This window comes from Vigna angularis, chromosome 10, assembly GCF_016808095.1.
Source record: "Vigna angularis cultivar LongXiaoDou No.4 chromosome 10, ASM1680809v1, whole genome shotgun sequence".
Taxonomy (NCBI): domain Eukaryota; kingdom Viridiplantae; phylum Streptophyta; class Magnoliopsida; order Fabales; family Fabaceae; genus Vigna; species Vigna angularis.
Window position 1 is genome coordinate 11204852 of NC_068979.1, and position 24910 is coordinate 11229761.

The 24910-nt window shown below is 36.0% G+C and overlaps 4 protein-coding genes and 1 pseudogene across 14 annotated transcripts; 1 reads left to right on the forward strand and 4 right to left on the reverse strand.

The window, feature by feature from the left end:
- The first annotated feature begins 907 nt into the window (after positions 1-907).
- Positions 908-9884, forward strand: LOC108334837 (dihydroneopterin aldolase 2). Of its 10 annotated transcripts, none has more exons than XR_008245822.1 (5): positions 918-1146; positions 2103-3297; positions 8842-9043; positions 9186-9439; positions 9688-9884. XR_008245822.1 is itself a non-coding variant. In XM_017570770.2 (4 exons), the coding sequence occupies exons 2-4, from the start codon at positions 2106-2108 to the stop codon at positions 9385-9387; spliced, it is 1596 nt and encodes a 531-aa protein (XP_017426259.2). In that variant the 5' UTR covers positions 908-1146; positions 2103-2105; the 3' UTR covers positions 9388-9651. The 10 variants fall into 10 exon arrangements, 8 of the variants coding, with proteins under 8 accessions (XP_017426259.2, XP_052726040.1, XP_052726039.1 ...); XR_008245823.1 differs by having other exon boundaries at positions 9710-9884; XM_017570770.2 differs by lacking the exon at positions 9688-9884 and having other exon boundaries at positions 908-1146; positions 9186-9651.
- Positions 9885-10683: 799 nt separating this feature from the next.
- Positions 10684-12240, reverse strand: LOC108335905 (UDP-glucosyl transferase 73B2). The gene has a single exon (XM_017572111.2). The coding sequence runs from the start codon at positions 12238-12240 to the stop codon at positions 10765-10767; it is 1476 nt and encodes a 491-aa protein (XP_017427600.1). The 3' UTR covers positions 10684-10764.
- On the reverse strand, positions 10684-15874 carry LOC108335906 (protein LPA3). 2 transcript variants are annotated; one of them, XM_017572112.2, is made up of 10 exons: positions 15715-15874; positions 15398-15580; positions 15090-15137; positions 14939-14978; positions 14740-14840; positions 14089-14281; positions 13916-14014; positions 13570-13687; positions 13197-13340; positions 10684-12823 (listed from the first exon to the last, which is right to left on the reverse strand). In XM_017572112.2, exons 1-9 carry the CDS (start codon positions 15781-15783, stop codon positions 13217-13219), a joined length of 975 nt encoding a protein of 324 aa, XP_017427601.1. In that variant the 5' UTR covers positions 15784-15874; the 3' UTR covers positions 10684-12823; positions 13197-13216. The 2 variants fall into 2 exon arrangements, with proteins under 2 accessions (XP_017427601.1, XP_052725439.1); XM_052869479.1 differs by lacking the exon at positions 10684-12823 and having other exon boundaries at positions 12977-13340; positions 15715-15873.
- Positions 15875-20866: 4992 nt separating this feature from the next.
- LOC108335043 (bifunctional pinoresinol-lariciresinol reductase 2) lies at positions 20867-23163 on the reverse strand. The gene is made up of 4 exons (XM_017570963.2): positions 22529-23163; positions 21612-21852; positions 21273-21476; positions 20867-21133 (listed from the first exon to the last, which is right to left on the reverse strand). The coding sequence occupies exons 1-4, from the start codon at positions 22856-22858 to the stop codon at positions 20970-20972; spliced, it is 939 nt and encodes a 312-aa protein (XP_017426452.1). The 5' UTR covers positions 22859-23163; the 3' UTR covers positions 20867-20969.
- A 407-nt stretch (positions 23164-23570) lies between these two features.
- Positions 23571-24642, reverse strand: LOC108334836 (UDP-glycosyltransferase 73C3-like; annotated as a pseudogene).
- Positions 24643-24910: the final 268 nt, after the last annotated feature.

The window sequence follows — 24910 nt, forward strand, 5'->3', positions numbered from 1 at the left end:
ACAAGATACTAATATCTAACCTCTGTTAATCAATTTTTTATTTTATTTTATAAGAGTAAGTCCCATTATAAAATGACATAAAAAAATTTAAAAATACTGTAGTTAAGAGAAAGTGTTATAATATATGTTGATAGTTTTTGTATGAGTTTATTGGTGGTTCAACCTAGCACATATAATGATGTTATAGTAAAATATATTAAATTCAACAAAGTAACAACTTGCTTTCTTTTTAAACCAATACCTACTAAATTATCTATTATTAAATTGTATGTGCGGAACAAGATTACAATATATTAATTTAATTCTGCATAAAATTTAGAATATTTATCTTGCATGATAAATTTTTTGGATTTTCTTTTTCAACAAGAATATGGTTTTAGACCTTCTTCGTAATCCCTTGTTTGTTTCAATCTGTACTTGTCTTTTTAAAATCAATTTTTAATATTTAAAAGAACCCATTAATAACTTAAAACAACGTTTATCATAAAATAATAATCCCTAGTCTAAACACTATGCATTTTTTAAATATACATAAATTATTTGAATTTTAAAAATATTAATTAAAAAGGTAGAATTAAAAAAACTAAATGTGTGTATAATTATAAATATAATTATAGATAAAATAAATTTTAGCTATTGAAATAAAAATATTATAAATAATATCGTGTAAATAATTTTTTATAAACAAAGGGGACGATACAATCACATTTCAGTCCTCTATCATTATCATTAATATTTATCCTTTCTCTGACACTCTTAAATTATTCTCTGATTTCAGTTTTCCACTACAAAACTAGAAAAATATCTTATATAATTATTAAATAACTAAAAATTATTTATAATTCCTACTTTAAAATTCAATTAAAAAATTTATATTACAAATAATATAATATATATGTTTTTCGGTGGAGGGTAGCATTTGAAATGCATTAATATCCACTTGCTGAGACACTAAACGCAGGCGTTGAGAAGGATCACTTCCTCTCCACCCAACTTCGCACAGAGGAGCGACTGCGACGGCGACTGACCGCGACGGCGAGCGAGTGCGAACAGCGGCGAGGGACGGACGGTGGCGCGACGCAGTTGAGAAGAAGGAACGAAGAAGGGGTTGAATAAGAACAAGAGTGATACCTAACCCCTTAATCTGTGAGTTTTCTTCACTCTCGCGATTCCAAACGACTTCGTTTTGGGTTTTAAAATTTTTTCTCTTTAAACTCGCCAAATTTGTTTCGCGTGGATAAAATGTAGAATTTGAAACCTGGAAAACTAGACACTGTGGAATGAATAAATTGTTTCGACTTTTACTAAGTTAAATTTCTATTTACGTGAAACTCATAACCTGAAATGACACGTACATAACTGCGACAAAGATGTCTTTAGCCCTTTATTCTACTCACCATAATGATGTTATCTGTATGAATTATGATTTTAATTATTTCAATTAAAACTATATGTTTTTGGTATTTTTGGTTTGGCTGGAAGAAAATCTCTGGGAAATTTTTTTTGGAGTTTATGTTTCTGTTTCGTTGTATAAAATTCAGATAAAAAACCTTTTCAATACTGGACCTGTATTCCCCAAATAGCAGAGAGGTGCTAAACGATGACAGATTGTGTTTTTATTACATAATTGTGTTGTTAAGAGACTACATTCTTGCCTCGAATGTACATGGTGTACATGTATATGATACTGAGCAAGTCAATGTTCTATGTTTCCATCTTGATTATCAGCTAAACCATTTTCTGTTGAGTAATTCGATGTACATGTTCTATACTTTAATTTTGTTGTTGCATTTTTTCTAAATTTAAGTTGGTGTTATTTTGAAATACTCTAAACTGTTTAAGTTTTAAGTTCTGTCCTTTATGTGGATGACTGTAATGTCAACTACGGAACTACTATTCTATTCTGACTGTTCTCTTTATTGGAATGATGACGTCTTTATTATATGAGTTGTTATATATTTGAGGATGTCGCATTTATGGTATTAGAGCGGTTTCTTAGGTTGTGGGGGTGCATTGTTGTGTTTATGTACTTTTAGCTATGTGTAGGTGGTTATGTTAGTTTCCCTAAGTTGTGCTAATGGTTTTTCTCTCTGTGTGAACAGAAGATGGCACCTAGACTTCCTCCTCCTCCTACCCCTAAGATTGAGCCGTCTGACTTGAACAGAATGTTGGAGTCTGTACTTCAAGCATTGCAGCAACAAAATGCTGCTTTGGTGCATCAGAACACCATTACATTACAAAATCTGGAAGCCGCAAGAGTATCTGCTGAGAACGCGAGAGTGTCATCTGAGAACACTAAAAGGCAGTTCATGGAAGTGTTGACTAGTGGCAGGGCCACTCTAGGTGCTTCTTCCTTCGCTATTCCAGTCCAAGAGTGGAGCTTGGAGAGCTTCCTCCAACATCACCCAGCCAGATTCACTGGAAAGTGCAGCCCTGATGAAGCCGACCACTGGTTTAGGGACATGGAGAGGATATATGAAGCTAAGGGGTGTCCTGATGAGAGAAAATTGGCCTATACTCAATATCTGTTGACCGGGGAGGCTGGCCACTGGTGGAGTAGCATGAAGATGATCCTTGAAAGGAGTAAGACTCCTATTACTTGGGAGTTGTTTAGGGTCAAATTCTACACTGAGTACTTCCCAAACAGTGTTAGATTTGCAAAGGAAGTAGAATTCCTGGAGCTGGTACAGGGCAACAGATCAGTGTCAGAGTATGCAGATCGCTTCAAACATCTACTTCGCTTCAACACTATGGCGGTGGATGAAGAATGGCAATGCAGAAAATTTGAAAATGGCTTAAGGAGTGATATCAAGCTGCTTGTAAAGAGGTTGCGCATCAGAGAGTTCCCTGCTCTAGTGGAGATGGCACGTGATCTAGAGAAGACGAAGAGGGAATCTGAGGGACAACAGAGTCAGCCTGCTAGGAGTGGGGGATCATCTGGGTCTCGTGGTGGACTTAGCACTAGGAAGGCCCCTTACACTAGACCATCCCTTTCTTCTGGGTTTAGGGGTTCATCCTCTCAGCCATTAGTGCAGTCAGGACCAACCAGACCATCTGGCACCGTTAGATGTTTTGGTTGTGGAGGACCTCATTACCGGAACAACTGCCCTATGGGAAGTGTAGCAAGGAAGTGCTTCAAGTGCGTGAAAGAGGGACACATTGCTGCTGAGTGTACCTCTACAGCAGAGTCAGGGCCTCAGGCGCAGAGGACTCGTTTGCCTCCACCCAGGGGAGGTGGTAGACCTCAGGCGGTGGACAAAGTATATGCTATGACAGGATCAGAGGCAGTCAGCTCAGGTAATCTCATCATCAGTGGTTGTTTGCTGTTTGGCGTGTCTTGTGTTGTGCTATTTGATTCGGGTGCAACACACTCCTTCATATCGGAGGCATGTGTTGAAAAGTTGGGTATGCCTGTAGAGGGGTTAGACTTTGACCTAGTGGTGTCTACACCAGCATCAGGGTTAGTTAGGACGTCTTCTATGTGTGTCCGTTGTCCGATTGTCGTAGAGGGACGTCGGTTCAAGGTAAACCTCATATGTTTACCTTTACAAGGGTTAGAAGTAATCTTGGGAATGGATTGACTATCTGCCAATCGCATCCTCATCGACTGCGGTAATAAGGAGTTGATGTTTCCTGATGAAGATGAAGATATGTCTTTGTAAATCGGCGTCTTGAGGCAAGACCTCATGGAAGGCGCTAGTTGCTTCTTAGTGCTATCACATATAGAAGCGACTCAAGTTTCAGATCATGCGGCACAAGAGAATCAGAGTGTAAACCTCGCAGTTGTGAACGACTTCTTGGATGTTTTTCCTGAAGAAGTTCTTGGTTTACCTCCTCCACGTGAAGTGGAGTTCTCTATTGATTTGGTCTCAGGAGCAGGACCAATTTCTATAGCTCCTTATAGGATGGCTCCAGCAGAATTGGTCGAGTTAAAGAAGTAGATTGAAGAACTGTTAGAGAAACAGTTTATCCGGCCTAGTGCTTCGCCTTGGGGGTACCAGTGTTATTAGTAAAGAAGAAAGATGGTAGCTCCAGACTATGTGTTGATTACATGCAACTGAACAAGCTAACCATTAAGAACAAATATCTGTTGCCGAGGATAGATGATTTGATGGACCAGCTATATGGAGCTACGATGTTTTCTAAGATTGATTTGAGGTCGGGCTATCATCAGATCTTGGTGAGAGCAGATGATGTGAAGAAGACAGCTTTTAGATCCAGGTATGGCCACTATGAGTATGTAGTTATGCCTTTTGGTGTGACTAATGCTCCAGCCATTTTCATGGACTACATGAACAGGATTTTCAGACCCTTCTTAGACAAGTTTGTTGTTGTCTTCATAGATGACATACTTGTCTATTCTAGAACGCGAGAAGAACATGAAGAACACCTTAGGGCAGTGCTTGGAGTTCTTAGAGAAAGGAAATTGTACGCAAAACTGTCTAAATGTGAGTTCTGGATGGATGAAGTGTCTTTCTTGGGGCATGTTATCTCGGCTGGTGGAATTGCTGTTGATCCAGCCAAGGTACGAGTAGTTATAGAGTGGGAAAGGCCTAAGACGGTTACAGAGGTCAGGAGCTTTGTGGGATTAGCAGGCTACTATCCCCGCTTCATTGAGAACTTTGCTCCGATAGTAGCGTCACTGACCCAATTGACCAGGAAGGATTAGCCCTTTGTTTGGACTGATAGGTGTGAATCTAGCTTTCAAGAGCTGAAGCAAAGATTGACTAGTGCACCGGTGTTGGTTATTCCTGACACCCAAAACCCTTTGAGGTTTTCTGTGATGCTTCCTCTCAGGGGTTAGGATGTGTGCTGATGCAAGAGAAGAAGGTAGTTGCATATGCTTCGAGGCAACTCAAAGTTCATGAGAAGAACTACCCGACTCATGACTTGGAGTTGGCAGCTGTTGTTTTTGCTTTGAAAACTTGGAGGCACTATCTCTATGGCGCCCAATTTCAGGTATTTAGTGACCACAAGAGCTTAAAGTACCTCTTTGATCAAAAGGAGCTTAATATGAGACAAAGGAGATGGATGAAGTTCCTTACAAATTTTGATTTTGATCTCCTATATCACCCGGGGAAAGCCAATGTAGTGGCAGATGCATTGAGCAGAAAGGCAGTGCACATGTCCTCATTGATGATCAGAGAATTAGAGTTGGTGGAAAACTTCAGAGATTTGAGACTACAGGTTGAATTAGAGCCTGACAGCATCAGATGCAATAATTTGGTGGTGTCCAATGACTTATTGAAGCGTGTTAAAGAGAGCAGTCGAAGGATGTTGAGCTCCAAACGTCAGCCAGTTTGATGGGGACTGAACAAGGTAAGGATTTTGCCTTGGGGGCTGATGGTATTTTGAGGTTCAAAGACAGAGTCTGTATTCCTAGCAATTCGGGATTGAAGAAGTTAATCTTGGAGGAAGGTCATAAAAGTCATTTTAGCATGCATCCCGGCATGACTAAAATGTATCAGACCTCAAGGAGTCTTTTTGGTGGTCCGGTATGAAGAGAAATGTAGCTCTGTTTGTTGCCTCTTGTTTAACGTGTTAGAAGGCTAAGATAGAGCATCAGAGACCGGGAGGCTTATTGCAACAGTTGGAGATTCCGGAGTGGAAATGAGATAGCATAGCCATGGACTTCGTTACTCATTTACCACGCACGGTTAGGGGTCATGATGCTATTTGGGTAATTGTAGACAAGTTGACCAAGAGTGCTCATTTCTTGACAATCAATTTAAGGATGTCTATGGCGAAGTTGGCACAACTGTATGTCAATGAGATCGTGAGACTACACGACATTCCTTCTAGCATCATATCGGACAGAGATCCTCGCTTTACTTCTAGATTCTGACAGACGCTTCAGAGCGAGATGGGCAGCAGATTGCAAATGAGCTCGGCTTATCATCCCCAGACGGATGGACAGTCTGAGAGGACGATCCAGACATTGGAAGACTTACTTAGAACGTGTGTCTTGGATCACTTGGGAGCCTGGGATGAAGTGTTAGCACTAGTAGAGTTCACCTATAACAACATTTATCAGGCTAGCACCGGTATGGCACCATTTGAGGCATTGTATGGGAGACGTTATAGGACGCCTCTATGTTGGTTTCAGGAGGGAGAAAAAGTGTTTAATGGGCCAGAGTTGATTCGACAAACTATTGACAAAGTGAAGCTCGTTCAGGAGAGATTGAGAGCCTCTCGGAGTAGGCATAAATCTTATGCAGACCAGAGGCGCCGGCCGTTAGAATTTGCAGTTGGAGATCACGTTTTCCTCCGAGTAACTCCTACTAATGGCGTAGGAAGAGCCATTCGGGCTAGGAAGCTGTCTTCTAGGTATCTTGGCCCCTATCAGATCCTACGAGTATAGGACCGGTAGCTTATGAGATAGCCATGCCACCCCAGTTAGCAAACTTGCAACCGGTGTTCCATGTATCTCAGCTGAGAAAATACGTGTCCGATCCTTCTCATGTGCTTGAAGTTGAGGATGTGCAAGTTAGAGAGGATTTGTCAGTTGAAGTGCAACCAATAAAGATTGAGGAGAGCCAAAACAAATAACTTAGAGGAAGAACTGTCAGACTAGTCAAGGTCATTTGGGATGGTAGAACAGGCGACTCTACTTGGGAGTTAGAGGAAGAAATGAGAGAGTCATATCCTCACCTATTCACTGGTAAGTTTAATTTTCGAGGACGAAAATTTTTGTTGTTGGGGAGAATATAAGGACCCAGAGAGAGACCCTCATTTTTTCTAAAATCACTTTCCCTCTCTAAAACTTCAACCCTAACTTTCTCTACCTTCTCTCTACCAAATCTTGAAATTGAACCGGTGTATTGTCATTTAGGTGGTGATTTTGGGTTTCGGGAGTCGAGAGCTTCGACATGAACCGATCGGTTTTGCGTTCTACAACGAGGGTTACTGTTTTGGGGCTTCTCCTAAAGTATTGTGCTTATAACCACCAAGGTAACGGGAGCTATATCTTTTTCTATGGATTGTATGGACAATACATGTGCTGAGAGCTGTAATATTCTGTTGTTTGATGAGAAAAAATTTGTTGTAGCAAGTGTATGTTAAAAGTGAAGAGGATTATTAGTGTTTTGAGTTATTTTGGAGGAAGTGAGATAGTGAATTTGAGAGTTAAGGGTCTAGGGCTCTTGTAGTCTGTTGGGACACTATAGGGAGGTTATTTGTGACTTGTTAGAGTCATCAAACTGATCAAAACAGGTGCAAAATGGTTGAATTGAATTTGGGTCCCTAAGTGGTGGAAATTGGTGTTTTAGAGTTGAATTTGAGTTGTAATTACTTTGGAATGGTAGTAGGAAGGTTTTAGATCATCTAGACAAGTTTAATTAAGTATATACATCAAATTAGAAGTGTTAGAAGTTGGCCAAGTTGGGAAAAAGTGGTAAGGAGTGGTTGAGTTGCATAATTCTACAGAATTTCGTTCTGCAGATTATGCAGACTCGCTGTGCGAGTGGATTCGCATAGCGAGTCACCTTGGCGAGGTGCTCTCTTCCAATGCACACGCATAGCGAATGAGTGCGCTGTGCGAGTGAAGTGAGAGGGTTGCTCTCTGTTTGTACATCCGCATAACGAATCTAATCGCCATGCGACTGGCCAGAGTCTGGAGCTATTATATATTTTATTCGATTAGCGAGTGGGTCTCGCTCTGTGAGTGTTTGGGGGTGTGCTCTCTGTCGGTGAAATTCGCCTAGCGAATCCTGTCGCTATGCGACTGGTGGTGATTTGGAATCACTGCCCATTTAATTCGAAGAGCAAGTTGGGCGCATAGCGAGAAGGTTTGGGGGTGTGCTCTCTGTTTGAGCTCTCGCATAGCGAATTAAGGGGTGCACTATACGAGAAGACCTGAGGCCAGTGGCCTCAGCGAGTTAATTCGCATAGCGAATTAAGGGGTGCGTTGTGCGAATTTTTGTTGTCTTGCGTTGCATCTTGGTGCGTTGGGAGACCGGGTTCAGTGAGTTTCATATTTTTCCACATCTGTTTGAGCTATTTGATGTTGTTTGACTGTCAGGATGTATGTATGTCCATATATTTGAATTGTGTGGCTTGAAATTATATGACTGCAAATTGAAATGATGAAATTGAGTGTGAGATGATTGAAAGTGATGTGCGGGGTGTTAATGTTGTTCTGTATAACTGTATGGAGCTTTGAACTGGTATGTCTATCCTTACACTCAAAGCACTGTTCATGCTCAAATAGAGAAGAACAGTGTGAGTGGTGAGAGTAGAGGGAGGTCCTCGTCTATAGTCTTAGAGTTTAGACATAGACAGATTGGGGGATTTACCTTGCATAGTGTTGGGGAGGGCCAGTTGAACTATGCAAGTGCAAAGACGACCAATAGTTCGACAGTTATACCAATCCGTATGAGTTGTGTTGAGTGTTTGAGTCATGGTTTAAAGAGTATGCTTTAATTGTTCTTTTATATGTAACTAAGCATGATGACATCGATTGATTGTACTATATGTTTATTGCTTGTTTATCTAGCCATCCTTGCTTCTGTGTTGTGTGCTGTTTGTGTATAGTCTTTTTAGGATTTCTAAATTTAAGTTGGTGTTATTTTGAAATGCTTTAAATTGTTTAAGTTTTAAGTTCTATTCTTTATGTGGATGACTGTAATGTCAACTACGGAACTACTATTCTACTCTGACTGTTCTCTTTATTGAAATGTGACGTCTTTATTATATGAGTTGTTATATATTTGAAGATGTCACATACTACTTGCTTATTATATGTATTATATGAATCAGTATGAGATAGTTTAACTAAGGACTATTTAATTTCATTTTAAAAATAAAATACGCCTTTATATTTCTATTTGCTGATTATTTTAGCTAAAATGGAATCTGATGCACTGGCATGTGGAGACAAACTCGTACTGAGGGGATTGTCATTCCATGGTTTTCATGGAGCAAAGCCGGAAGAAAGGAAACTGGGCCAGAAGTTCGTGGTAGATATAGATGCTTGGATGGATCTCGCAACTGCTGGCAAAACTGATCACTTATCTGATACAGTTAGTTACACAGCAATATATGAGTGAGTGGCCAACAAATTTAGAACGTCTTGGTTATGCTTTCATCATTTGATTGCATGAACTTCTAGTGGCACTCTTCATATTGGTTAATGTCTTAATTTAGTAGCTGTAATCTTATTAACATGTCAATAATTTGTGATGCAGTATAGTTAAGGAAGTTCTTGAAGGCTCACCTCACAACCTTCTGGAATCAGTGGCCCAAAAAATTGCAATAACTACTCTGACAAATCATAAAGAAATTTTTGCTGTTCGAGTGAAGGTTGAAAAGCCTCATGTGGCAGTTCAAGGTCCAGTTGATTACTTAGGCGTTGAGATTCATAGACGGAGAAGCGATTTGTCAGGCTAAACTTTTATATTTGTTTTGGTTCCACTCTTATATTTTCAAGATCCACGCAAAAGTAATATCACTCTTTCCCTTGGCCATTAATTTTTTCTCTATCATGAGTCAGTCTTGCTGATAAAATTAGAAGTTAAAAAGTTAGGCATACAAAATAAACTAAACATCCAGAGAGTTATTGATAGAGTTGTCTAAGTATTGCTTTTCTCTCATCTTCCAAAATTTAGACATCCAATATAATATATCGTTCATATTTGGTTTGACATGAAGAAATGCTCATAATAGTTTCTCTATTTTCATCCTGTTTAGTAACATACTGGAGGCTGTGTAGGATCTAACAATCGAAATGCCCTGGTTGTATCCTGCTTCCACCCAAGTTTTGGAGCAAATTAGGCAGAAGCAGTTATTGGTGACCAGATCCTTATTTGGACCCATGTGAAGTGCTCCTTTTATATATTTGACTTGCCATATATTTACTTTTATTCGAGACATATCTTATTATTAAACCGGAAACTGTGATGAAACCCTAAATTATGGTTACATCGAGTGTATTGGAAGAACACCAATTTGAGTTAAATTCGTCAATCAATTTAGAGAAAAAAAAATGCACTCATATCTTTTATGTTATTTTATATAAAGGAACATAAATAATGCTACACTAGACACAGAATCCTAAATAGTGGAACCTACACTTCAGTTAAGACAGGAGATTCTTAAAATAAGCTCTTTCTAATTCCTTAAAAAGATATCATTTACGTATCTGACATCCTAACCGAAGAAATTTGTTAACATTCTTGCATTAAAATATTTTGAGATGATTACTCCACAAATTTTTTTCTCATTAAAAATTGATTGTTAAATAGACTATGAATGGTCAATCTACAAATTGTTCAAAGAGGAGTTGGGAGGAAGAGAGGTGGGGAAGGGGGAGAGAAGAGTACACTTGGATACAATATCATTAGGCAACACCTATTGTATTTATGCATTTCACCCTTTAGAAACCAAAAATATAATTAACACCTATAATATATATATATATATATATATATATATATATATATATATATATATTATGTGATCACTTTTCTTAAAGTAAAAATCATGTTTTCTTCAATTGTGGAAAAGATTTATTTTAATCATGATATATCTGGAATAAAATTTTATTTTTATTAGGTTTATGAAATTAATTTTTCTTAATCTATATTAGTTAAATTTTATTTATTTCTTATTTTCCTTATCCATTTATTTGCACTTTAATTTGTATGTATTATCTGCATAGTAACATTCTCTGTTCAAAAGATAACATTTATTTGTGAAAAGAACATCATCACTTTTCATTATTTAAATCTCAGAGTCAGTTCAATTCACTAGAAAGAACATATTGACTTAGCAATGGACGCCTGAATGCTTGATGTGGTCAATAAAATCATCTAAAGTCTCCAGTGAACTTCTAGGAAACCCATGCTGAAACTTGGCACTTAGAATCTCAGCATTTCTCTTCATCTCTTTATCGGCCATCAACTTCTTTATTCCCCTAACAATATCATCTTTGGTTATCTTCTCCGACATATCATCCGTCACCATGTAACCGAGCTTAAGATGAGACATCACCAACTTGGCATTATGGTATTGATCACCCCTTATGGGCCACGCCAACAACGGAACCCCACGTCCGACACCCTCCACCGTCGAGTTCCATCCACAATGAGACAAAAACCCACCCGTTGAAGGATGACTCAGTATCAACAACTGTGGTGCCCACCCACGTATTATCATACCCCTATTCCCAAAATACCCTTCTTTACTACCTCCAATACTTGAACTGGCCTGAATCACCCAAATGAATGCTTCTTCACATGACTCCAGGGCTCCACCGAGTTCTTCCATCTCCTCCGAAGTGGGACCCACCTCTGTACCAAATGATACATACAGAACCGACCCACGTGGCTTTGAATCTAACCACTGGGTTACTTCTTCTTCGGTGACGCTGAACCGGCGGTTCGGCCGGACGTCACGGTCTAAGAGAGCTGAAGCGGTCGAGTTCCAATACTGCTCTGGTAAAAGTGGTCCAACACCCCAGACGGGTTTTTCAATATGATTTGTTATGTATTTAATAAATGTACGCTCCAGATCATCACACGTGTTGATGATTACCGCGCTGCTTTCTCGAACATCATCCAGCCACGGTGGCGGTTCCCCCAGTTTAGGTGGTCCCTTCCCCGGCGGCGGAGGAAAACCGAATCCCCCGCCGTGGTTCGGTGGTCCCTTTCCTGGAGGCGGAGGAAACCTGGTTTCTCCTCCGTAATGCGGTGATGCACCGATCGGCGGCGGAGGATGAGGATGTTGAGGTCGTCGTTTAAGGTCCGAATGCGTAATTGCCATGTTTTCGGGCAACCCGGGAAGTAAACGGGTCTCGCCGGGTTCAAGATTTAAAGGTTGGGCTTTCCAGGTGGCGAGTTCCATGGCGGCGGAGCAGGCGGCGGAGGTGAAGAAGGCTACCGTAGGGATATGAAATTTGGTGAAAACGGGGGCGGAGCAGGAGCTCATCATGATGTCAACGATGGCGCAAACGGGTCGGGTGGGGTTGTTGGCGAGGATGCGTTCGAGGTCCGGGGCAAGGTCGTGGTGGGATGGCGGTGGAGGTGGTGACGGGAACTGGGCGATTCGAATGAGAGGGTGTTGAAGGAGGGAAGAGGGAAGAGAAGTTGTAATGGTGGAAGGGATGATGAGGGTGATGTTAACATTTCTTGATGTTAAACGGTTACATAGCTCAATGCAGGGAAAAAGATGGCCTTGTCCCCAAAAGGGTACTATGCAAATTTCAAAAGACATTGTTTTGTGACTGAACAAGTATAGTTGCATTGTTGTGGGTAAGTCTGAGAATTGTGTTTTATAGTAAGAGGAAGAAGAAAGAAGAAGCTATAACTGAAGGTCAAAACTAAGCCTAATCAATGGAATGTAGTGATGATGAGTCAAGTTTTTTTACTTGCTGGTATGAATTTATTTGTTACAAAGCATAAACATTTCATATTTTCATTTGACTGTTAGGTAATGTCAAATGTCAATTGTAAATGAAGGAACGTGTATTCTTGAAAGAGCTTTGCGTTGGATGAGAAATGCTTTCTTTTATTGTATATAGTCTTGCTCGTTTTTAACGAAGTTAGAGCACTACTTGGCCAAGATTCTTTTTATCGTAAATGACTTTTATGTAGAAGATTTTACAAACGAAAAAGGTCATGTCTGTAATTCTATCAGCAAAAAATAAAGAAATCGAACAAAAAGAATTTTCATTCTGCTGTTGGACAAGTAACAAATTGCCACTTATTGACACCACTTTTGTGCTAGAAAACGCCATTACTTTGATCCACAACTTTAATACTTTGTTAATCAAATGGCAAGTGCTCAGTTCCTTCTAAATTTCTGCAGAACAGCTTAAGACCAACCCCTGTTGCTCATCACATAAGTAACTTAATAAATTATGTGAACATAAAAATCTTCTTGGTTTCCACAATTTTTTTTCATCAATCTTCCTCCAACCAAAAAGTAGGAGACTAGTTTTATAGACATTAAAGGAAAAAAGTTCGTTGACGCCAAGTGGTAGATAAAAGAGATTGATGTTATGATGTAGCAAGAAGAAATAGATCCAGATCAGTAGGAGAGTTTGTACTCTTAGGGGTGTCAACGAATCAGCATTATTGAATTAATGCCAATAGTTTCTTGTCTATAAGACATACATTAAGACAATATTGTAGCTCCAGAAAAGACACCATAGTGATTGCACTAAGTTATATGTTAAGTAGGAAACTATAATTGCTTACCATTACTGTTTCCTGATATATTATGCAGATGGAAGAATCTCAAGAGCAACTTCCTTGAGGGATGGCATACTATTCTGCTCGTGCAGACAAACATATTTCCTAGGCCCAACTCTTCTCAGGACCTTCCAGGGTCCTGGATAACACCTGAGGAAAATGCAGTAAACACATAACACATAAGTGGTACATGCACCCAAAGAGAAACAAATAAGTTTCATAATTACAAGCACTTATGCAGTTATTAAACCAAAGTCTAGCTACAGACAGAAATTCCATTCTATCTGCTAGCAATATATCCAAAATTTCTCAGATTACCACAATATTAAGTATGGCCTTCCAACATATTGGACCAATGAAGTTAATTTAGCTAGCGCACCTAAAAAGTGTTCCTCCATTGCGGCCCTTGAAGTTATGAATGTAATACACAGTTTCCATCATCGGTAGAAAGGTCTTCGTGAGTGCACCAAGCTTTGGGTAGAAGAATGATGGATAATCTTCATCAAATCAAGGATAAATACTATCTCAAAAAGCCAAGAACACTAAAGAAATTCTAAGGTTATAGAAGTTGATTTCTCAAAATCACATCTTTGATACTATTTTCTTTGGTAACTTATTTTCTAATTACTACCTAACTAATATTTTTGAAAGAAAATAAACTCTTAAAATGGAGAATAGGAGCAGGTAGATTCATATTAGAAAGCAGTACATTTGGCAAAGGATACACCCAGATCTTATGCGATCGAGTTCTCCATTGAAAATAATCAGTTTTCGTTCTGTGTTCAAGACTGCCTCTTTATAAAGTTCTTCCACAACAAGTATCTCTGAAATACAAAGAACTCTGATCAGGAAACTCACATTGTTCATATAAACAACAACAAAGGACCTTTGGATCTACCATTGACATTAAAATATGGATAGGCAACCAAGAAAAGTTCATCTTCTGTCTTCACTCTGTCTGACATTTTCACTTTCTCAACAAAACCGAAATCTTCAAAAAATGAAGGCTTGGTCAAATAGTCCAACTTTAAAGAAGATCCACCAAAGACTGATTGTCTAGCAAAGTCAACTTCATTAGCCTCTGGGAAAAACTGATCATTACAAGTTTATGCATCAATTTCATTTGGGAATGAGGAAACTGAATATTGACACTAAAATCTTTCACACAACCATCTCTACAAAACAACACAAACTTTTGTAGACAAACACGTATGAAGAAAGGGGAGACAACATATAAGCAAGAAAATTAGAACTACTTGGTCCAATCAAACTACTCATAATCCCCCATGGAATCTAATCATGGCAACTGGATGATTGAAATTTATATGCACTGGAGTTATAGAGCAAGAGACTTGAAACTAAATGTAAACTTGGTTATATTGTACTATTAAAAACACTATTTTTTTAACCAACATCAACTTTCAAGTAAAGTGAAAGAAATGCAAGGAGAACAGAACCATTTTTTACATAAGGAAGGATTTTAAATTTTCACCCAGAAAGACATGGCAGGAGCACAAAGAAGAACAAATCCTTAAACCAAGAAGATTACTATTCTTGTTCGTGTGACTTTCTCTGGAATAATGAAGCGGTCACAAAATTCCCGAATCAATTGCATGCTCTCAGTCATTTCAATTCCACCTTCCCCATCACCTGTGATGTACTGAGTGAGATGAATCAGTTTACATATTGATTAAAACAACAACTAAACATGACTCCAACCAAAAATATGATACTTAAGTATACAGAACCTGGCACAGACCCGAGTCCAGCTGTGGGAAACTCAATCTCCTGTATAAGATTCTTTCATTACAGGCTTTATAATAAATCAGCTCCTCAATTTTTCTGTGTTGTAACTTTTGTTCTCGATTCCTGATAAAATTACTATAAAAAGTTACTCACCATTAGCTGTCTGTTATCCTTCATAGCCAAATTCACAGCTACTTTTACCTGATTCAATAACAAAGACACCGATTTTAATGTTCAATACTTAATTAGCATCTGTATCTGAGTCTACAGAACAAATTACTATAAGTCCCACCTTTTTATTTTTATAAATTTGTTGGTTCAGTGAATCTTACACTGTTGCGCAATTCACTATTGCATATAATATAATTTACCAAATGACCAGAACATTGGTTCATCAATACCAAAGCTTAATGTAGCAACGAATAAAAATTGATGCAGAGTGAGAACCATGAAATGCTTACTTGTTCCAGAAGCTCAGAGTAATCAGCAGGGAAAGGTGCATCAGTTTCAACAGAGGCATTTCCGTCTCTCGATGCAGAACATGTTGATAATTTTCGGTTTCTGGGTGTCACTGAAGAAGCCGTAAATCCTCTAACTCTGATGATCCCATCATATTTCAGGAAAAAAGTTTCCAACTTGGCATTCTATAGATTCAGAAAAGCAATTGGGTACAAGACAGTGGTAGGGAATTTTGGAGAAAAATTTTAAGCAAATTAAACTTTCTGTTGTTATAAATTTTGTGGCAATTGGGTGAAAGTGTTGTTGAACAATATCTTACCGTTGAAGTTGGAAGAGAAGGGGATGCAAAGGGAGAATTAGAGAGAATCATGGAACTGGATAAAACCATTTTCAACCTGAACCTCTCATCCAAAGAGAGATGCCAACAAGTATAATATTCATAACATAAGTCAGTTTTTTGTGAAATATTCAAAGTCTTATTCGCACTCCATCAATTTTTATGTTACTTTAATTTCTCACTAAAATTGCTTTTAGTCCCTTTATAGAAGACACTGATAGTGTTATTTTTCAGCATAAAATAAATTTTATTTCAGTTTATGGGTTGAAGCTTGATTATAATTAAGGATTATAGGGTCAGCCCAACCTAAGTCATGGTGGTCACTTTTCTTGTTAATTCTTTCCAACAGCATCATCTTCTTCATTGTCATCACCCCAATTGCATCTCCTCCACCTCTCTAATTCCATACAATACAATCCATAACAAAGAACAATTAGCAAAGTATTGTGTGCAAAATTAAGTTCAGTCAATAATTTTACTTTTAAAAACTTATACCAAACTCCCAAAAGTCATTCTTCATCATTTTCAGGATCATTAGAGAGGCACCTTGTAAGAAATATCTTTCACTCTTCTATCTTTATCATTATTGTCTTCATCATCTTCAATGAAATTAAATTAAAGAAAAAATTAGGATATAGAAAATTGTGTATGAAAATTAAAAAAAAAATTAATGACATTTATAGTAGACAATTTTACCATCACAAAAATCATGCTTTCAATTGGAAGTATAAATAATTGTCTATATATTTTTTGACAAAAGACAATTTTTATACTTAGTAAGAGTCTGAACCAATGTTGAATGTTGATTCAAATACCACTGTTGTAATGCTTAAGAAGTCTCTAGCCATCAAGGAAAGATTTGAAAAATGTTGATGGTTACTCTTCCACCACTCAAGAACATCTATATGTTCTGAAAAATCAATATCCAATGTGAACTCGTCCAAATATATATTGTTGATTCTTTTCCATTGAAGTTGCTAGTTGAAATTTACGTTTTTTTAATTCCTAACATGACACACAAAAAAAGAGAGTTTATTTATATGAACAATAATAATTAAATTAGAATAAAATAAATAACTTACATCAAATAGGTTTGACTTCATCGAAGATGAGGATAAGAGATCACTTTGCTTATGTTTTAGAGCATTTGAAGTTGATGTTTTGAAAGTATTGAGAGAATAGCATGTATAGTTTTTCCTTTATTTTCCCTAACTTTACTTCCAACAAAGAGATCAATCCTGTAATCTCAATGTTTCCAATTTCATCCTTAAGTTTAAAATTTCCCAAATGTAAGAATAATATTATATTCATTCTAATATTTATCAAACTTCACAGTCATCTTTTCAACCATATTTCTTATGATTTCATCTTCATCTTTTACACTTTTCATTATAAGACATTGAATTTTCCAAACTTGTAAAAAGTACAAGTTAAATGTAAGATAACTTGAGAAAAAAATCAAATTTATAATTTCATAAAATAACAAGAAAATAGTGAGTTTTTTTTTTTTTGTTTTTTTTCATACCTCTTCTAATGGATAATACTTGTAATTCTCATCAAATAAGCATAAACTTGTAAATACTTGTTGGTATTTAAATGCACTTTGAAGCATAAAAAAAGTTGAGTTCCATCTTGTAAGAACATCTAGACATCATGCACTTGATGCATCAATGTCCCATATTTGTTAGAGGTATTTTTTAAATTTAATCATTCTATTTTTAAAACTCCTAACATTATACTTCATGCTCTCTCTAATTTGATCTAAAACATTACCAAGTATCTCCAATCCTTTTTGTACCATCAAATTTAAAATGTAGGTATAACTGTTGAGATAAACTTAAATTTTAGAGTTTTATGAATAATTTTGTTTAAATCTTATTTTATTAATTTTTGGGTATAGTAATATTTAGTTTGATTTGATATAGATAAAATAGGGACACGTAATTATGATTTTCAGTTTATTTAGGTATAATATTATTTTATGATAGATTAAGAATATTTTATTTTTAAGATAGTTGATATTTTATTTTTATTTCTAGTAATATTGTAAGTGTCATGGCTATTTAAAGCCCAATAATAAAACTCAATTTCAGAAAAATATCAGAATGAGTATATTGTGAGATTTTCCCAACAATAATAACACACATGAAAAAAAATCATTATCACAAATAAATGAATTTTGTAAAATGAGCTGACTTTTTAAACTTTTTACCAACACATCATTGGTAGAAACATTATCTAAGATGATAGAAAATATTTTCTTTCCAATTTCCCAATAATGTAAAAATTTATTTATCTTCTTAGACAACTCAAATCCAGGGTAAAGTGGAGGGAAATGACAAAAACTGAGAATTTTGGTACTCAACTTCCAATTTGAATCAATATAATGCATAGTTAAATTTATATAACCCTTCGTAGTGCAAAAATGTCCATAAATTAAAAGTTAAATAAATCTTACTCATAATGTAATGTAACTTTTCCTTCAACTTGTTCTTTTCTCTCACATATATTTTCGATATATCCTTCTTAATGGTATTTATAGAAAAAAAGTTACATCAAGATTCAAATAATTTATCCAAATTCTAAGTTTTGGGTAATTTAACAAATTTGAATAATAAATCATGTTAGATAATTAAATTAACATATAATTCACGAAATATTTGGTTTTTTTTTTCAATTTTCTTTGCATGTCTACCATCATTTAATTCAAATTTGTTTTTGGTACATTTTTCAATGCTTTAAATGAGAAGTCTCATATTTTACACCGGCAATTATATATCTTTTGTTAGAGTTATTACACTTTGCGCTCTCTTTTCCTTCTCCACTATTTTTATGATGCTCCTATTACACAAAATAAAAACTGAAACTATAATGCAAATGGAAAGTAAAACTAAATGGAATTGAATGAACATATAGAATGAAGTTGAAACTAAAACGCAGAGTTGAAACCATATAAAGAAGCAAATTGCAAAAGTGGAAATTACAGGAAATACCAGAAAACCAAAACACCTAGAAAAAAACATGCAGGGAGGGGAACATTCACCTAGTGTGGGCTCAAGGTCTTTGGTAATATTCATTACCTCCGATGGTGAAAACCATAAAGCTAATCAAATGTAATAAATGCACTCAACATTTCCTCTTTTACCATCCTAATTACAATTCATAACACTGCAATCAGAATTGCAGCCAATAAAAGGAGTTTCTTTTTTTAAAAAAATTGAAACAAGTTGCTATCGTAATCCATTAAATGGAAAATTAAAAAAAAAATATTAAAAGAAAATGTTCTTTGAGAACCAGGTTAGGTTATTAAAATAAAATATTTACAAAAAGTTTGAAAACTGAATTCCTCATATCTTGAATGCATTAATTGAAAAAAAAAATCCTCAATTATTATTAGGCAAACTATTGACAAATTTTAAAACATTATTTCATCCCATTTATTTTATTTGCACGATCATAGTTATAAACATAATTTTTATGCAAGAAGAAAAAAAATGTAAAATATACTTTTGTTTTGAACTTAAAAAAAAAACTATGTATCTTGGTACTTGTAATGAGAAACTCAAAAAAACAACAAAAGTAATTAAATAGAGATTAACTAAGTCAATTAGTTTTTTTAATGTGTAATATTAAGTGACAACTCACTTTTCAAGTCTTTTACTGGGTTATGATGTTATCAAGGATTAAATTAGAAAATATATGTTTTTAAGTTAATTGGAGTCATGTGGATGATTTTAAACTAGTCTCTTCTCTTCTTCTTGTCTTTTATATTCATTTTTCCGTAAACAAAACAATATTATGACTTTTTAAAATAATGACTTTTTAAAATCAATGCATATAATCGTTAAAATAAACAAAGAAGACAGGAGTGAATTGATTCTTTTAAAATTTATGACTTTTTTTAAAACTTTCGTCGAACAGTTTAAGTTTTAAAGTTACAGAGTCAAAGAAAATCAACACAAATGATTTTATCTTGATTCGAATCAAAAGATTATACATCTAATCATTAATCATTATAAAGAGTGATTAACCTTTTTGACTAAAATAAAGTTTCAGATTACAAACAAATTAATACAAAGATTAAAAGACAGATAACATCTTCCTTCGACACACAAATGGAAGAACCTACTCAATCAATTTGAAGAGAACCGCTTTGACTTTAGACGCACTAAACGCAAGTTTCTCCTATTCACAAGACTTGATATGAGCACTCTAAGATTTGATAACTTCTTCAGAACTTTTTTGTATTCGCAAATGACTTAGTTTTCTTTTTACACACACATATAGTTTTCTTTTCATACACACATAGAGAGTTTCAACAGACAACTCTAATACTCTGAAAAGACATCTGCCAACTGCCAATGATAATCGATTATCATAAGTGATAATCGATTATTTGAGGCTGTCGTGGAGGTAGAGTGATAATCGATTATCTTGAGTGATAATTGATTATTTGCGCACCTTGGACAATATTAAACCAAACAGTGATAACTGATAATTGATTATTTGCGTGAGTAACCCCTTTCTATTTTAGTTTGTGATAATCGATTATCTTTAGTGATAATCGATTATTGCCGTAATAAATCACTAAATTATGAAACTTTCTAAGTGCATACAAATGTAAAATAATTCGTATACAAATTGTTTATAAAAAAAATCTTTTAATCATTTACAAAAGGTTCTTCATCATCATCAAAATTACTTCAAGGCAACAATGTTATTCTATTGTTAACAATAATCGTTAAAATAAACTTGATACATATAATCAATGCATTAAATGTTAAAATAAATTAAAGCTGGCACCATCAAGAATGATAATCAACTACATAAAGTTCTATTAATTTAACTAAAATTTAAATTCGAAATATGCAACTGAAAAAATATATTGCTCATTATAACTTAAAATCCATAATTATTTTTATGACACAAGGTATCTACAAAAATGTTCTGTTAGTATTGAATTTTTTTATTTTATAAGAGAAGACAGAGTTCTGATGTTTTTTTCTAAGATATGTTGTTGCTTAATACATGGTTGGATTGAAATTGAGTATCAACTTTTAAGATATCTTAAATTGTAAATTTTTAAATAAAAGAATATAACTGATATAAACATTCCGTGCAAGTAAAACAGTAATTATATGATCACAAATTGCTCTCTGTGCATTGCCATTTTGTTTTCTTATTTACAGTTGCACTAACAGTTTTCGTTTTCTTTATTCGAATTCAAATACAAGCTTCTATACATAACGTTTCATGTAGTCTTCAACAGTAGTGTACTTTATTTCAGGATACAATTCACAAGCTTCAAGCCCTTCTTCTCCAATCTCAAAATTTGTGAGACATCCTTCAAAGCAAACATGGTAGTAATGTCCAATTCCTACTTGCTGTTCATAAGGTTGTCCTGTGTTAAGAAAATAAGATCATATGAATGTGACAGATGAGGCAAAAGAAAGTTGCATTGAGTAATAAATGTTCAGTGTAAATAATATATGACTTAGCATTCTTCAGATATTATTGCTGATCAATGATATTGATCTCACCTTCCATGGAACTCAAAAGTTGTTCTGCAGAAATTGAAGATTTCTGCAACTCTTTCCCAATCAGTTTCTCCCAAATTTGAACAACTTCTCTCTGGGAGAGTATGTTTTCTGGTGGCCTAATGTAAACTGTTTTGTTCAGAGTTCTGGGATCATCTACGCTTTTGATAGTATACATGGCTATATCATATTCTTCCACATAGATAGCTGCCAAATTCAATGTACACATAGTTCATACAAAACATGCACATGAATTGTTTGGAACAATTTCAAGAGCTCAGAAGAGTCACAAAACATTTGGACAGAAAGATAAACTTGGAAAGTACATAGTCAGTGATTTACCCTTTACGTTTCCATCTCCAAATAACACTACAGAATCCCTTGGGGGCATTATAAAGCCGGGCTGACATAACCCACCAAGAAAGTAACCGGCAAAACAATTAGCAGAAATATAGGTGAATGGTATTCCAGCCTCTTCAATAGCTTTTCTTACAACCATTTTGTCGTCAAATGTTACTCTTCCAGGCTCCAATGCATGTCCCATTCTTGAAGGATCAGTCCCAAACTCTGAAGGCAAAAATCTCTGCATGGTACAAAACATTAATTCTAAATAGTCACAAGCTAAAGTGTAACATTGAGTCAATTAATAGATTGGCTTTGTGTGTCAATTAGAGTTTATCTAATAACATTTTGATGCGTCCTTGGAGGGCGATTTACTAGAGAGATAAAACATCATTGAAATCTTAACTCAATCCAATAAAAGGACATCACTTCCAACTTAAAATCTCATGAGAAAAGCTTATAATATAAGGAATCCTCACAAGGATTCTTTCTCTATATTAAATCAGTCTTAGTCGTCATCAAGATGAACAATTGATTTTAATATAATTGAGAGATTCACTAAGGATATAAGACCTGATTTCAACCCACATAAAGAATTAAGAATTGATATCACTGACTCAAAAAGTTAAGACATTGAATTTAGAGATCCTCTTTCTTATAAGATATTCAACTTCCTAGTATGTAATCAACATAAACTTGAAGTTACTTGAATTCTTCACACATTTATAAAAAATAATAATATAGCTAATATTAACAGTTGTGATTCCTAATAAAACCAATAATGTTTCCAAAATAAACTTAAACTCACTAAATTCTCAAAAACAAATATATAATGACTAATAATGTAACTAAGATCATTTGATTACAAGAATTATACATGATATGATGAGACCTTACTACATGGAGGTTAACATTACCTTGACATTTCCAGCTTCTTTTATTGCATCAACAAGTTTAAGTTGGAGGAGGATTTGGTGGCTGCGGATATGAACACCAGATATGGCACAAATGACAACATCAACCAGTTTCACGGCATTCACCAGGCTCTGATGATCATTAAAGGAACCTGACACTAGTCTTGCTCCTTGTTCCTTGAACGACAAGAGAAGCTGAACTTTCTCAATGTCAACACCAATCTCTGGCCTGTGAAGGACATATGTATGGTGTCCTTGAGCTAAACTAGCCTTCACCAACCTTTTCCCTATGTAGCCAGTTCCCCCAACAATAAGAACTTTGCTCTTTTCCATCTCTCTCTTCCCTTTCTTGTTAGAGTATTGCTGTAAGATGGAGATGTGTGTACATGATCCCTGTATGATAATATATTCTACCTGCTATAGCTTAAACATAATAATATATTGTGGCTTCTCTTTTGGTATTGAATTTTACATAGCTTGAAGGCTTAAAATGCTATGTTTACCGAAGCTTGGGAGAAATACAAATGAAGCGTTTGCTTTTGCTTAGAGGAAAAGTCGATTGTTTGAACATTTCAACCTCTATAATACCACTAGAAATGGCTTTCTCAACATACTTTCCGTTTTAGATGCAATATGAAGTATGAATAGATAGAAGGATTTTTTTAATATATATTCAAATTTAGATTTAATGTTTTTAAAAAGTTGATTTTGGTCCCCACCAATTATTGGTCTCATTTTAATTTTATGAATCCTATTTACTCACCTATGTTAAAGGTAGATATAATGTGCCTGAGTGAAGTAACATCAAAGTAGGTGAGATTACACATTTTCGTACAAGTGAATCAAAATTTTCTACATTTGAATAAATTCCTCATCTTTCACTCCCTTTTTATCACAAGAGTCTAGAATAATATTACAATCTATAATTCATCTTGATAATTAGTATAATAAGATGAATCAGATTACATATTGTTAAGAATATAAATATGAATCTAAAAATATAAGATATTAGAAAAAAGCTTTTAAATGATTTGATTGATATGGATCATAAAAAAATTGTATTCTTAGTCTCTTTATGGGTCATCAACTTCTTTGTTCCCCTCCCAATATCAGTTTTTGTTATCTTCTCCGACATATCATCAGTCACAATGTAACCCAGCTTAAGATGAGACATCACCACCTTATGGGCCAAGCCAACAACGGAACCCCACGTCAAACACCCTCCACCGTCGAGTTCCATCCACAATGAGACAAAAACCCACCCGTTGAAGAATGACTCAGTACCAACAACAGTGGTCCCCACCCACGTATTATCATACCCCTATTCCCAAAATACCCTTCTTTACTACCTCCAATACTTGAACTGGCCTGAATCACCCGAATGAATGCTTCTTCACATGACTCCAGGGCTCCACCGAGTTCTTCCGAGGTGGGACCCACCTCTGTACCAAATGACACACACGGAACCGACCCACGTGCCTTTCAATCTAACCACTGGGTCACTTCTTCTTCGGTCACGCTGAACCGGCGGTTCGGCCGGACGTTATGGTCTAAGAGAGCTGAAGCGGTCGCGTTCCAATACTGCTCTGGTAAAAGTGGTCCAACGCTCCAGACCGATTTTTCAATATGATTTGTTATGTATTTAATAAATGGACGCTCCAGATCATCACACGTGTTGATGATCACCGCGCTGCTTTCTCGAACATTATCCAGCCACGATGGCGGTCCCCCAGTTTAGGCGGTCCCTTCCCCGGCGGCGGAGGAAACCCGAATCCCCCGCCGTGGTTCGGTGGTCCCTTTCCTGGAGGCGGAGGAAACCCGGTTTCTCCTCCGTAATGCAGTGATGCACCGATCAGCGGCGGAGGATGAGGATGTTGAGGTCGTCGTTAAAGGTCCGAATGCGTCATTGTCGTGTTTTCGAGCAACCCGGGAAGTAAACGGGTCTCGTCGGGTTCAATATTTAAAGGTTGGGTTTTCCAGGGAGCGAGTTCATGTCCGTGGATATTCATAACTCATAACATCACAAAAAAATAACTACAACGCATGTTTAAAACTATAAGTATCATTATGTATAAAATATATTTATTGATTATTGCAATAACATGTGTTCCTGTACGGGCTGGAGCCACTTAAATATGCACCTTTGTTGTTGTATCCGTTCGGTCTTCGTGAGATTCTTTTTTCTTTTGTCTAAAGTTTCGTCTGTTCAGTCTGTCTGAGAGATTCTTTTTTCCGTTGTCTAAAATTTGTCCGTTCAGTCCGTATGGGAGGGTAACTGTCAAAGGTGTTCCGATGCTTAAGTCAGTAATGGTCCGATCGGTAGTTTAAGTGCTGCAATAAATGCGTAATTAATGAATCTGCCTACCTCTTACCTTTGACCTGTAT

What these genes read in the sequence shown, in the direction of transcription:
- LOC108335043 (XM_017570963.2), bottom strand. Translation starts at nt 22,858, where the DNA reads ATGGAAAAGAGCAAAGTTCTTATTGTTGGGGGAACTGGCTACATAGGG. An exon ending in TGGAGATGGAAACGTAAAGG is followed by an intron (nt 21,477 to 21,611) that starts GTAAATCACTGA and finishes TGAATTTGGCAG; the next exon opens with CTATCTATGTGGAAGAATAT. An exon ending in ACTTTTGAGTTCCATGGAAG is followed by an intron (nt 21,134 to 21,272) that starts GTGAGATCAATA and finishes TTCTTAACACAG; the next exon opens with GACAACCTTATGAACAGCAA.
- LOC108335906 (XM_017572112.2), bottom strand. Translation starts at nt 15,783, where the DNA reads ATGGTTTTATCCAGTTCCATGATTCTCTCTAATTCTCCCTTTGCATCC. An exon ending in TGGACTCGGGTCTGTGCCAG is followed by an intron (nt 14,841 to 14,938) that starts GTTCTGTATACT and finishes AGTACATCACAG; the next exon opens with GTGATGGGGAAGGTGGAATT. An exon ending in AAGTCACACGAACAAGAATA is followed by an intron (nt 14,282 to 14,739) that starts GTAATCTTCTTG and finishes TGTAATGATCAG; the next exon opens with TTTTTCCCAGAGGCTAATGA.
- LOC108334837 (XM_017570770.2), top strand. Translation starts at nt 2,106, where the DNA reads ATGGCACCTAGACTTCCTCCTCCTCCTACCCCTAAGATTGAGCCGTCT. An exon ending in ATCAGAGGCAGTCAGCTCAG is followed by an intron (nt 3,298 to 8,841) that starts GTAATCTCATCA and finishes TGATTATTTTAG; the next exon opens with CTAAAATGGAATCTGATGCA. An exon ending in AGTTACACAGCAATATATGA is followed by an intron (nt 9,044 to 9,185) that starts GTGAGTGGCCAA and finishes TTTGTGATGCAG; the next exon opens with TATAGTTAAGGAAGTTCTTG.
- LOC108335905 (XM_017572111.2), bottom strand. Translation starts at nt 12,240, where the DNA reads ATGCAACTATACTTGTTCAGTCACAAAACAATGTCTTTTGAAATTTGC.